We start from the raw sequence: 13,888 nt of genomic DNA on the forward strand, positions 1-13,888 counted from the left end.
TCATTTGCAACTGTCCCTTATATTGGGTAAAAATATAAATAAATTCATTATAAATTGAAATAACTATAAAGTTACCATTTTAGGGACATGGTTTTTGGACAACAATGATATATTTGAAACAGTGTTTGGTCTGTAGGTTTATTTTTTTCCATTACTTGTTCTTTTACCATCTGTATCTGTTATATCTAATATATATATTTACCATCTGCTCTGCAGTAACAGCCTTTATTCTTGTGGGAATGATTTACACTAGGTGTTGGAACATTGATGTGAGGATTTGATTGCATTCAACCACAAAAGCATTAGTAAGGTCAAATATAGAAGTTGGATGATTAGTTCGGAATGAGAAAAACCACACCAACTCATTCCAAAGATACTGGATGGAGCTCTACCACTCCACGGAACACTGATCCACAGCTCAATGCTGGGGGGCTTTATACCCTTCTAGCTTATGCCTGGCAATTGGTATGGTGACCTTAGGCTCTTTTGCAGCTTCTCCAGGGTGCTCTACTCTATTAGAAATACTTTTCTATGGAGGAGTTGAACACCCATGTCAGCAATGGGGAACCTTACAGTAGCTGAATTCACGCATTACCAGAAGTGTCTGGATACTTATGGACATACAGTATATAAACATACTGGTCATACCTCACATGACCATTTCCTGAGAAAGAAGCTTTCTTACAGACTGCCCCATCTGTGTTCTGGCACTGGAAATTTGGTGAGTGAAAACATTTGACCTATATTGATGGTTTTGGTGCCATAAAGCGGAAAAACCTTTAATAGTTCTGCCACACAGAAGGTTGAGTGCTTTCATACTGGCCTACAAGTCTACAATGCCCCTCAAAGGTTTGGCAAGTTTTGCAAATTTTGGCAAATTTTCCAAATGAGACTTATTCTTTTATAGTCAAATGGGACAAGTTAACATATGAAATAGAAAGTTGTTATTTGTTATTTTTTAGTTATATTATTTGTTATTTTTCAGGAACTGCAAAACTGAAGAAACCCATGCATTTTAAGTTAGTGTTTATCAGCACTCCAACCTTTCAGCTGTGTAATGTGCTTCAATGTGTACTTTTAACAATAGTTTGGAAAAGAAAACTTTCAAGTGAGTCTTTGGGGAAAAAACTGCTCTTCACTCCAAAGAAGATGCTTTGAAGAACACGAAGCTGAGTGCTGCAAAATTGCACAAAGGCTGAGCAACTAGCTGTTTTGTTATGTTAACAAAACCTATGAGGTGTTTTTTTCTTACCTGTATTAATCAAATACTACTGTGAGGAAAAAAGGCTAGGTGAAATGTTTGATGGGCAGATCTGAGCTAACTGTAACTACAGGCTATTTCTTCTAAGTATAAAGGCATTTACCAAAATAAACAGGGGTTAAACTGGACCAGAGAACATGCTTTGGTTTGTGTGACCTCTGCTATGCTAATTTGATGGAAATGTAAACAGTTTAAAATATAACCTTTGTGAAACCTATTTAACCAATGATGAACTGAGGTTCTAGTTATTCAGTTGTTTTACTTTTAGCTGCTGCACAGTAAAATGGCACCCCCTCCTCCTCTCATTATTGAATCATTCCTTCTGTTTCCTGTTGTTTTAACTTGCTAAATGAATGCCTCAACCTTTGCGTAGATTATTTGCTGTTATAAATTGTAGATAAATTTGCTAATAAAAATATGTTCACTTAGAAAATCAAGATGTATACACTCACCAAGCACTTTTTTAGAAACATTATACCAACATGGGTAGGGCTTCCTTTCTCAAAACAGCCTCAATTCTTTGTGGCATGGATTCCACAAGATGTTGGAATTAATCTTATGAGATTCTGGTCCATGTGGACATGAGTGCATCATGCAGCACCTGCAGATGTTTCATGCTTTGAAGCTCTCGTTCACACATCCCCCAGGAGATCTAGTGGATTCAGATTTGGCCACTGGGAAGGCCACTGAAGAACACATGTAAAATCAGTTTGAGATGACGGTTGCTTTGTAACATAATGCATTATAATGCTGGAAGTAGCCAACAGAAGCTGGGTAAATTGTGGCTACGAAGAGATGTAAGTTATGATTGACTGGTATTAATGGGCTCAAAGTGTGCCCAGAAAATATTCCCCACACCATTACACCACCTCCACCAGCCTGGACTGTTGACCCATGGTAGGTTGGGTCAATGATTCAAGTTGAGGGCACCAAATTCTGACCCTGTGTGCCTCAGCAGAAATCAAGATTCATCAGACCAGACTACTTTTTTCCAGTCTAGAGACTGTTGTACATGAAAATTCCAGGAGATCAGCAGTTACAGAAATACTCCAAATCTGCCCATCTGGCACCAGTAATCATGCCACAGTCACATTTTACCCCATTCTGATGGTTGATGTTAGTATTACCTGAAGCTGCTGGCCTGTATGTGCATGATTTTATGCACTGCAATGCAAATGGCTTATTCAGTAATTGCACGAATGAGTAGGTGTACAAGTGTTCCTAATAAAGTGCTCGGTGAGTATTTATTTTTATATATTCATATACATTAATTGACATAATTACACCATTAAGGGAAAAAAAACAGGCTACTACTTGTAATCACATTAGTGCAGGAACGTTTGCATAATTCCCACTTTGACACTCATGGAAAAATAGGGATCCGATCCCCACCTCCTAAATCCCAATTTAACCCTGGAATGTGACTGAAGGTTCTGAGCAGTGTCACTGTAAGGCTCTAAACCACATTTTGAGCTGAGAACATGCTTCTCTTTTTCTTGTACAGGTTAATTAGTATTCTGATACAGCGACAAGCCATACAGCCAGGCAAGGAAAAGTGGAGAACCAGTATGACATTCAAGATATTACCTACTGCACCTATAGCCTAGAGAGGTGGTGATACATTTCTATGAAAACGTTGCCTCGGCCGATCAGAAATTATAGTCTCTGCATGCCTTTTTTAGTGCAGCAAATTGCAGCCTTGTTAAGGCAACCTACCTTACTTGCAAGGTAGTTATGCGGCTTTGAAAAATGTTAGTGCTGTTCTATAGCATAACAATGAGGAGAGAACCATGCCAATACTCTGTTGTGTGAGCATTAAAGAGGCCGTACACAAGAGTTTATGCATTGTATTTTCTTTAGTACTTACATATAAGTGGGGAATACAAGGGATTTGATTTTTTTCCAGAAGAATACAGGAATTTTAACAGTGCTCTGTACATTAAGAGTGAGGCAGCACAGCACTGCCATGACCGTGCTTTAGCAGGTTCCCATAGAGTACAGCTCAAAATGTACTACTCCACATCACAGCGTGTGGCCGTAGCAAAGACCTAGTAGCAGCTCCTTTAAAAACAGACACATATCATAATTGTGGCGTCACATTACAAAATGGATTTGCATATACATATATACATGGAGGAAGGTAGAAAACAATCTGAAATGCAAAGGGTCACTGTTGTGACAGCCAGACGTTCTGATGTTCATGGCATCGACATGGTGTGGGAAAATAAAACAGAAAAGAAAACAAGTAAGAATGCATGAGCTGCTACTAGAAACTTGCTAGTAGTTTTAAGCGTTAGCACCCTACTGGTTGACCTTGGTAATACATTGGACATGATACTCGTTTTGATGGTCAAAGTACAGCTGGAAGGTATACATTCATCCTGAGACACCATCGTTGAACTTGTGATTTGAAGCTTTGGGTCATAAAACAAACTTTCAGGTTCAGGTTTAATTTAACTGTTGAAACCTTGAGACGGAATGATGGATGGTTTTATTTGTATATAACAATGATAGATTGACCTGTTTGTACAATTTCATTGCCATTTCAACACATTACTTTTACTGGGATGTTTCATTTTTAAATATTAACCTTGGGTAAGAAGATGGGGAGCGCTGTAAATCATATAAGGCAGAATGGGATGTGTGAGGTGAGTCAGGGTTCGATATTAGGTCCTCTGTGATTCTGACCTAGAGTGCAATGGGCTTCTGCTCAAACCAGAGGATAAAGGCAATAAATAAAGAAAAGTATGACAGGAATGTATGTTTCCTCATGGTTAAAATGATTAATGTGACTGACTGAGCAAGACACAATGGAGAAATGAATGCATTTATGACTTCAGGAGATTTACTGTGTCCTGAAGAAACTGTGGAGACTCTACCCATTAAATCATCCTTGGCTTGGTCAGCAACATCTCCAGAACAATCGTTCCCCAATCGACTAAATACTTTCAAACCCCTTCCAAATGTTTCTACACTAGTAAATGACAGTTTCAGTGCTTAGAAGTGATCTTCTTGTGTCCTACAGAAAACTAGCTAATTATATAATCAATGTTGTAAGAAATAAAGCTGGTTAAAAAACATGATTTAATGTGGCATTTCCACCAGCAAACCCAGCTGGCATTTACTAGTGTAAAAAGGCAGGCATAATAATGTGTTTCTGCGATTCCTAGTCTTCAAAACTATAGCTTGTTAAAAAAGGGAAAAATGCTTACATGTATAAATAAAGAGTATGTAATAATATGTACAGAATTTAAGCATACAACTCAGTGACGATAATACCGATCATATTTATTTGCTACACAGAATTCCTCATCCTGCATGTGTTCAAGTAGATTTTCGTGTTTTAATTAGAGTTCCTCATGTTTGCGTGGGAAGTGAGTAGTTAGCACATTAAAAGAATAATAATCACATGATGAGATCCAAATGAATGACAAGCACTTCTCTGACATTTCACCCTGTCTCAGGGGGAACTGAGAAATGCAATGGCAATAAGCTTCAGTAGAAATGATTAAGCAGAATATGGCATGTACACAGAAGGGCAGGGCTGGCACTGCATGCATGTAATGCATGGTAACATAATATGTCCTCTATTGTTATTTAGGCATGATTAGATAATTATCACAATACAAACATTTACAAATTTTGGGAAAAACATAAAACAGCTGGTTGTGCCTTAAATTCTCCTCTCATGCAAATGAAGGCTGGAGAACATATTTCATGTCACAATGTACAAGCTGCTACCTTCCCCCTTCGCTGATACCGATTTCCATGACATTAAGTAGTTTGGATAGTTACCCAGCCTACGATGACGCTTACTAATGTGAACAAGCATGGTGTCAACACAAAGAGAGGTTGTGATTGTTAAAATTCATTTAATAAGGCATCTGACTTAACCAGGGAAATGAGTGAACCAGAGATCCAAAAGTAGGCTTTAGTATGAAAATGCTACAGACGTATGAAAAAGTAATTCGGAAATTTGGAGGGGAAAAAAAGGTGTTGCACGAAGACAATGCTAAAAAGGGTATAGAGAGACAACCATTCAGTGTTTTCTTAATATTGGCGTAAAAAAACAAAAACAAAAAAAACAACAGTATCTGTGTCCTAATGATCGTCTTTGACATTTACTGTAACAGAACTGCTTGCCAGCAGCGGCAAGAGAGTGACGCCTCTCAAACACTTTTTTTCTCTGAGTAAAATTAAAATCTGCACTACAAAGGCCTCTTTGTTGGAGAAGAATACTCGGATGTTCGAAAGAGAGAGAGAGAAAAGAAAAAGAACTACGGACACAGTGCCAAGACTCGTGGAGTTCTTCTGAGAAAGATCCTGTCCACAGCAGGGTAACCCACACCTCCTCCCGATAGGAGTGATGAAGCGCTTTAGGAATCCATCGCGACACTGTTTGCTGAGAACTCAAAACACTGGGTTTCCGTTAGAGATGCCCTCTTCGCCTGAGAAAGGATGACACAAACACTAAAGCCATTTGTGCTAGCGATTAAAAGATCCTCTAGTCTTGAATTTGGCTTTCCACCTATTGTTTCTGTTTTTGTTCTTTTTTATTTTATTTTTTTTTTTGCCGGTTATCTTTCGCTGCTGTTCCGACACGTTTAGAAGGAAAATGGCACTGTGCAATACGACCCCCAAAGAAACAGGACAGTAGACCTCGGTCACTCCTTCATTCGTGTGAAAAGATAACTCCACTAGAGTGAGGGGAGAAAAAAAAAGAGAAGATTAGAAAGGAAGGTCTTTTAGAAAGCTCCTAGATGCCAAATTAGGCGATTTGTTTTAGAAAGCTCCTAGATGCCAAATTAGGCGATTTCTTTTATCCTGCGCATGTAATCATGCAGTTCCTCTGGGTCTTGGAAGCCCATGTCCTGACATACCCACTGAATGTCCTCCTCATCGGCTATGGGGATGGAGTTGTAGGGCAGCTCCTCTGTGGGCAGTGTAGTGAAGGTGGTGAACTTGACACGCTTGCGCTTAGACGTGGGCGAACTAGCCTCTTCTCCAGGCTCCTTGGTCGAGCCACCAGAACTGCCGTCTCCTCGGCCATGGACCTGGCTCTGGACGCTGGTCTGAGAGCTTCCGCTGCTGTGGTGGTCTCCATGGCAGCAAGTCTGTACCCCTTCCAAGGGGTTGCTTGGACTCTCCACCGTCTGCGGGGAAAGGTCACTCTGAGCTCGCAAAGGTTGCCCGTTACCCAGGAACACCCAGTGGTGTGAGTGGTCCATGTTGGCCTGGCCTTCTGGTGGGATACGCTTGTGCCGGTACTTAAGGACGAACACAATGCAGTTGATTAGAAAGACCAGAATTGCAAGACAGAAGACACCCAAAAGGGCATACATGCCAATCTCCAGGTCAGTCATACTACGAGGTGAATGTACAAACTCATCGTCTTCCTCCTCTTCTTCCTCTGTTGGTCGCTCCTGGTTGCTGATGGTGGGGAAGTTGGTGTAGTCAATTGGGACACTGGCAGGCTGCTCATTGGATGGTTCGTAGCCAGCACCGATACTGGGATCAATTATGGTTCTCCTTGTACTGACTGGTACTTTAGTCTCCACCTCAGTCTCTAGTTCTTCAGCTTCCTCAGAATCTTCCTCAGGACCGAAGCGAACCTTGACATGAACTGGAGCGAACGCAATCACGCTCTTGCGTTTTGTCTTCTGGCAGGCTTCGCATATGGTCATCTCCACACGCACAATCTCCCCAGATCCCTCTCCCTCTGCAATGATGACTGGCCACCTCTGCTGAGGCTCCTGGGAAACGGAGACCACCTTATCATCCAGTGTGGAGGCATTAAGGTTGTAGTCCTTGGGGTCATATATGCCGAGTGGGGCAGCCGTGTTGTCGCTGAAATAGACCCAGATGGAGAGGGTGGACTCCTGCAAAGAAGCAAGATGAAATGGGAATCAGTCATAACATGAGCACTTCGCACAAGCACCATGTTATTTTCAGACAGTCCTTCAGAGAAACTGCACACTTTCATCACACAACAAAGAATAATAAGAAGGTTCTGAAACAGAGACGGGCATTCCTCCATGACACAGACTGAGCAAGTACAAACATATTAGCTTCACATGTGCTTAAAATTACCTTTAAACTCTTTTGCTTTCCTTAATGTGCAATTAGGCATTAGCAGGGTTATTATCAAAAATAACTGGGATCAGCACAGCTTGAGAACAGATTCCATCATCACTGGCAAAAAGTTGTGGCCTTAATCTTATCTGAAAAAAAGTCTCTTTGATAAAAGACTGCTAATGCCTCATGATCCTCAACGCTATAACTCTTTGTCCTGGAGCTAGCCATATGACTCCATAGTCTTCATCTGACCATTAGGAACATAGATGAGGAAAAATGATGCTGATTCAAGACTTGTGTTTACACCATGTGCAGTACAAGTATGGGTTTGACTGCTGCCTTCTTTTGCTCCAACGTGCAGCTAAAACAATTCTACCATGCCCTGCACCTGTTTGCAGGCAGACAAAAGGAAAACCTTCTTTGACAGAATGCTTTTAGACAGCAATGCCAAAGTATGTTTTTTCTGTCTAGTTTTTTTTTCCTCCTCAGATGGGGAAGGAAGTGTTTTGTCTGGCTTCGCTCTGTTACGGCTCATTGCGAAAGCTTAAAAGTCTTAAAAGACACCATTGCTACCTTCAAGGTTGCTCTGACATTGTGGCCCAGTTGCTGTCATCTTTGCTTGTCAAGAAGAAGGCCGTCTTTGATATGCATGGCTTGAATAAAACATTTAAGGCAAAAAGCTGTGCTGATGAACTTTTGGAACTCTAGTTTAAAAGTGGGTATAAGTTGCAGCTCTCCAAAGCTTCAATGGAGTCTGGCTAGGAAATGATGGATGCATTGTTTAATATCAGAACAGCAAGGATGTGAGACCACGTTTTGGTGGACAAGATCCTCAATATATTATATTCTCAAAAATTGAGGGAATTTATGGAACGCTCTAGTATCTCCTAAACCGGGAAAGGAAAGAAACACATTAGCATACAGCACATTAATAATTTGAGCATTCCAGTTAGGCAAACGATGGGAGAGAGCTTGATGCAGATGCATGAGCTCTTTCGTACATGGCTTGAAAAAAAACGGTGACACACATCAGGGGAATAATGAAGGGGACAAAGCAGAAACACGAGCGAGGACAAAGCATGCCTCTGCTGACACCGTGACCGTCAACACTCTGCAGCACTGTTCATTTATCATTTCCGCTACAAGGATGGCAGGAGCAAGAGAAAGCCTCGGGGCAAACTTTCCTGGCCGACAGAACGGCTGCAGTGGCTGGAGGCTCTCCTTTGAGAGCCAAGCGACCGGAACAGAGGAGGGTCATCTCAGGCTTTTACGGCATGAGCACTTAGGGCAATACATTACACTAATTAAATCCAAAGGTGGCCAAGCCATTGGATGGGGGCGTGAGGGGGGGGGGGGGGGGGGGCAATTAGATTTTAATGCATGAACTGAGAGTGGCCAGCCACTGTTTGATGCTTTTTGGGTTGAAGTACAGAAGAGAGAAAAAGACGAAGAAAGACAGCAAAAAAATTCAAGTGTGGTCCCAAGCTCCCGCCGGTGGAGCTCGGGTATCTGCCCGAGACGTCGAGGCAAATTAGCATGGCGGCATCCGTGGGAGCCTCGCTCCAAAATACAAGCCTCAATTAAAGCTTTGGGAGGATTACAAAGCAAATGTACGGCGCTCCCCCGGTGCCATTCGAGCGGGAAGGAACAGAAGTGGCGGCGTGTTTTTGGCTCCTTATTAAGCAAGACGGCGTCTCATTTGGTGCGCTGATACTGGGGGAAGATTTGAATACGTCTGAATGTCAAACAGTCCTTTATTGCACCTATGGGGCTAGCTTGGCAGAGCGAGCTGCAGCTAATTGGCCGATGGATCTCCAGAACCTGACGAGGAGTTGTACTGTCAACATGTGCCATCAGAGTTCGTCCAATTCTGAATATGCAAATATTAGAGAAAACAAAGAATCTGAAGCAAATTAATGCTACAAGGGAATGTGACTTCATCCATTGATGGCACTGCAATATTGACAGATCCAACTCTAAATGCATATAATTATTCGCTAGTGCAGTTTGGCATGGTTCTGTGATCTATGTTTGATGAGCAAAACACAACACTTTGACTAAGCAGCCATGTGAACTTGTCCAAACCCCATGCAATACATGCTGCTCTGGAAGAAACAGCAAGTGAGATTTGGCAACTTGGTTTTTCCTCATAAAGCTGACTGATACTTTACAACACAGACGGTTTCAGAGTAACTTCAGCCAAATATCAAAGAATCTATGAGGAATGACCCTAGTTGACCCTCTGTGCTTTTGACTAAAGTGGCTACTACAATTTCCATACACTTATTTCTGTACTGAACATGTATGTAGCCAGAGAATTGTGGCCAAGGTACCAAGGAGGTTTCACAATATATCGTCCAGCTCCAATCCTGGAGGGCCTTAGTCCAGTACAGGTTGGGGGTTTCCTTGCTCAAATGCACCTGATTCGACTCATCAGTTAACAACCAGATTTAGTAACTGTGCCTGAGTTGGGAAAAGCCCAATCTGTGCTGTACTCTCGCCATCCAGGACCATAACTCTGTATTCAATTTCTTCAGCTTGTTGGCCTTATGATATTAGTTTCTCCATGTTTACCCGGACAACCTAAAGGGGAACAGCCAAAAAAAATCATGACTGTCAAAAGTTGAGAACGAAGATTTTTCTGTGACAGTGATGGTCTGGTAGTCTGACAAAACAACAACTTTAATTATTTGCAAGAGCAGTTCTTCTGGTCCTGCTAGTGTTATGCTATGGTACGTTGCCATGGAAATTATATATCCCTGAAATGGCTGGTTAACTTTTCAGATTCATCTTTTCTGAAGAATATTATACCTGTTGGAACAAAAAGGGTTTGGCTGCGTTCTTGAGGACCATCACCTACTGCTCTCAAAACAGGCTAAAAGGTCAGCAGCTGTCATCAAAGAAAGAAACATTATACTTCTATAAACTTGTTTGAAAGAAACTGAAATGATAAGGTCATCGCAGGTTATTCTTTATACGCATCCAGTGAAAATTCTCATCTCTTACAACCATTTGAAAAGACCTAAGCAAAGCAAGACACGATGACATCCACCCATGTTATGAAATAAGTCAGTAATACCTGCTTGAGAGTGGAGAGCGTCTGTAAGCCAGTTGCTTTGGCAACCATAGTGTGGCTGTTGCCAGGGCTGGGCTGTAGACTCAGCGTCAGTCCAGAGATGGCATGGACACGCAGATCAACTATGGACACTTTCTCATCCACCACGGAGAACGCCGCCTCACCCAACAGGGCCTCTACTGCTAGCGGGGATTCAACCTTGCAGAAAAAGACAGTACGTTGTTTTAATGTACACACGGTAACCACGGTAAATGCACAGAAACAATGTAGGTGGTATAGAACTGTCTGCACTTTATGTGTGCTACATGTATGTTCATTAGAAATAGTCATTAAATATTTTGGTGGAGTTCAGCAGGTATTCAAGTAAGGCTTGCACATTTTGTAATAGATAAATATTGAATAATTTACACATTCCTATTTTATCCTGCAAGGCAAACTATGCTTCAAATTGCACTCGTGAGAATCGGATTTCCTAGCTGTCAACGTAAACACATTGTTTAGGGGTTTTTTTTCTTTACACAGTGCACTACCTGCTGACAGCATTTATTCTTTTTGGAGAGTACAGTCATATGCAACACCCCCAGTCAAATGACAGTAAATAAGCATATCCTCTTTAGAAAACACTCTTAAATTTGACATTTATTTACTCATTTCTATTTCTTCACTGAGTTTTGCATATTGTAAAAAATAAGACATAAAATAGGAATTGGGCAACATTTTAGGCTTCAGCAAATAAACAGTAATAGGGCATTAACATGTTCTCTGTAGAGGATATTTGAACTTATTTAAACAAAACTTTTTCCCAGTGGTAAAAAACTTTTGCATATGGCTGTTTATAGCAGTTAACACTTTAAATGGAACATGTAATGTAAAATGCAACTCTGTAATATGATTACGGTCTTTTTTGGTAACAAAAGACAGTTACCTTTGCATGGTCACATCAATTCTGTTAGTTCCCAACTCTGATCATATCTCACTGAAACTCCAAAGTGTGGATTCAAAATGTTCAGCTGATGCTACATTTGTGTTTGTAAGAAGAGGAGAAGTTTATTATGATTCGAAATGAATGAAAAGTTGTGGTTGGAAGAATGTTCTTTAGAATTCTGCCATGTTTAAGACATTTCTTCTTCAAAGCAACGCTCAAAGTGCTGACTTGAACCTCTCTGTACTGAATGCAAATCCACACTGTGAGAGCAGTTTTGTAGACACACGTTAGGTTTCATGTTGGACTCCATTTTGATGTTATGTGGGCTTCTCCTCACTCCTGGACTAATATTCTGACTCACAGTCACAGACCTACCATGATCGCAGCAGTGAGAAAGAAAAGACAGACAGAGGAATACAAAGAGGTAGGAGAATGGGAGCGGACAGCTAGAGAGGCAGAGTGCAAGAGTGACAGCATAACAGCAGTGTTTAGTGGGTGGATCATACACAATCTTCAGACACTCTGTGACCAGAGGCCAAAGTAACAAAAAATCTCTCTAAATAGCACACCTGCAGTCCAAACCACTCAGGTGACACAGAACCAAACCCCCCAAACCGCCTCCCCCCAACTAGTCACTTTAGAGCTATTACAAGCCCTGTCCTCCCCACTCAGCAACAGAAAACAATCTCGTTTTTTTACTATTTGTAGAAGAGTACATTCACATACACGTGTCCCATTTGTATTATATAACTGTAACTGTATCATATAATATACCCTATATATATTAGATGTGCACATATCTATATTTCAGTACTTATATGTAAGAATAATATGCACCAGATGAATTATATACGTAAGTACCTACATACACTATACGAACATTATACAAAGTTTTGGGACACCTACAGGAGCTTTTATGACATCCCATTCTAAATCCATAGGCATTACTATAGCTCCTTTGCAGCTATAGAAGCTTCCACACCAAACTCTCCCAGCTATGCTTTTATGGACCTTGCTTTGTGCACTGGGACACAGTCATACTAGAATAGAAAATCTTAGAAGTCTTCCCCAAACTGTTCCCACATGGTTGGAAGCATACAATTGTCTATAATGTCTTGGTCTGTGAAGCATCAAGATTTCCCTGCACTGGAACTAAGAGTTCTAGGCCAACACCTGAAAAACAACCTAATAGCATTATCCCTCCTCCACCAAACTTTACAGTTGGAACAATGCAGTCAGGCAAGTAATGTTCTCTTAGCATTCACCCAGACTCATCCATCAGACTGGCAGATAGAGGAGCATGAATTGTCATTATTTCTAACCACCTATACGCTTGCATATAAACTGCATATACAATGTATTATGTCATGCATGTATAATACAAATACACATATGCACATATGTGCATGCATATATATATATATATATATATATATATATATATATATATATATATATATATATATATATATATATATATATAAAGCCTACACCTAGCCCTACCTATGCTTGTTATAAAACACTGTAACCTGCCATTCTTGACACTGTAAGTTATGCCTATTTTTCTCTTTTTTTCTTCAAGGTCAGAATGTTTGTATTCTAAAAATGTAAAAAAAAGCCCATGATGAGCTTTATCATTCATAGACAGAACTAATCTGCAGCAGGAAGCTCGGGAAGCTTGAGTGAGTCTCCAAAATAACACAGTGAATTATTGAAGGCAGATGATGTTCCACTCGTGAGCCAGAGTCTCCACAGTATGAGGAAGAACTGGAGGAAGGAATTAAAAGAAATTCAGATATTTTATATTTTGGTAATTCAGCTTTACTTTCCACAGCTTTTTGTTTCTTGTTTGCTTAATCCAAACATTCTGCTGAAGGAGTTTAAATTACTCAGAAATGGATGTCAACTCACAGTAGTAAAGGACACACACACACACACACACACACACACACACACACACACACACACACACACACACACACCTATATATTACATAAGCTACTGGGTGGACATAATAAAAGATCAAATTTAAGTCCTGAATAAATAATAACTTCTAGGTCTGAAATTCTGCCATGAGAAATGTCACACCTACCATGATACTAACTGACACCAATCACAATCATCCAATCAGTTAATAACAATCATCCATAAATGTTCTTTAAAAAATCATTTTAAAAAAAGGTCCAGAACTCCTGCAGTGAGAATGGTGGCAGAAGTAAATTAGTCAGAATCCACATGAAAGTCAAATGTTTCAGTGGATGGAATAAGAGCAAAAAAAAATTTGTACAAAAGGTCTTAAGGTGGTCAATTTCACAAATTTGCTTCAGTTTCAATTGTGACCTAGAAATAGTGCAGAACTTTGAATATTTCTCCTTCATTTTACTTGTCATAGCCTTTCTTTATTTTTACACTTCTCAAGGTTGTGAAACTTTCTGTTGAGTATTTCCAGTTTTAAATACCAGATCTTCAATGTGGTCTCAAACTTTTGGACCCCACTGTACATCTGCACTCAATGTCCAAGTTTATTTTTGAATAAAATTATTTGAAATGT

The 13,888-nt window shown here is 40.4% G+C and overlaps 1 protein-coding gene across 3 annotated transcripts in view; it reads right to left on the reverse strand.

Annotated features, from left to right (window-relative positions):
• Positions 1-3,098: 3,098 nt before the first annotated feature.
• tmem132e (transmembrane protein 132E) overlaps positions 3,099-13,888 on the reverse strand; it is a 412,424-nt gene continuing 401,634 nt past the window's right edge. For 2 of the 3 annotated variants that reach the window (XM_017699485.2, XM_017699475.2), the window contains exons 8-9: positions 10,416-10,610; positions 3,099-7,140 (exon numbers count right to left, since the gene is read on the reverse strand). In XM_017699485.2, the coding sequence (XP_017554974.1) occupies positions 6,067-7,140; positions 10,416-10,610 (1,269 nt within the window). In that variant the 3' untranslated portion in view covers positions 3,099-6,066. The remainder of the gene's footprint in view (positions 7,141-10,415; positions 10,611-13,888) is intronic. The other variant, XM_017699490.2, reaches the window with a different exon arrangement.

This window comes from Pygocentrus nattereri, chromosome 23 (genome assembly GCF_015220715.1).
Source record: "Pygocentrus nattereri isolate fPygNat1 chromosome 23, fPygNat1.pri, whole genome shotgun sequence".
Classification (NCBI taxonomy): Eukaryota; Metazoa; Chordata; class Actinopteri; order Characiformes; family Serrasalmidae; genus Pygocentrus; species Pygocentrus nattereri.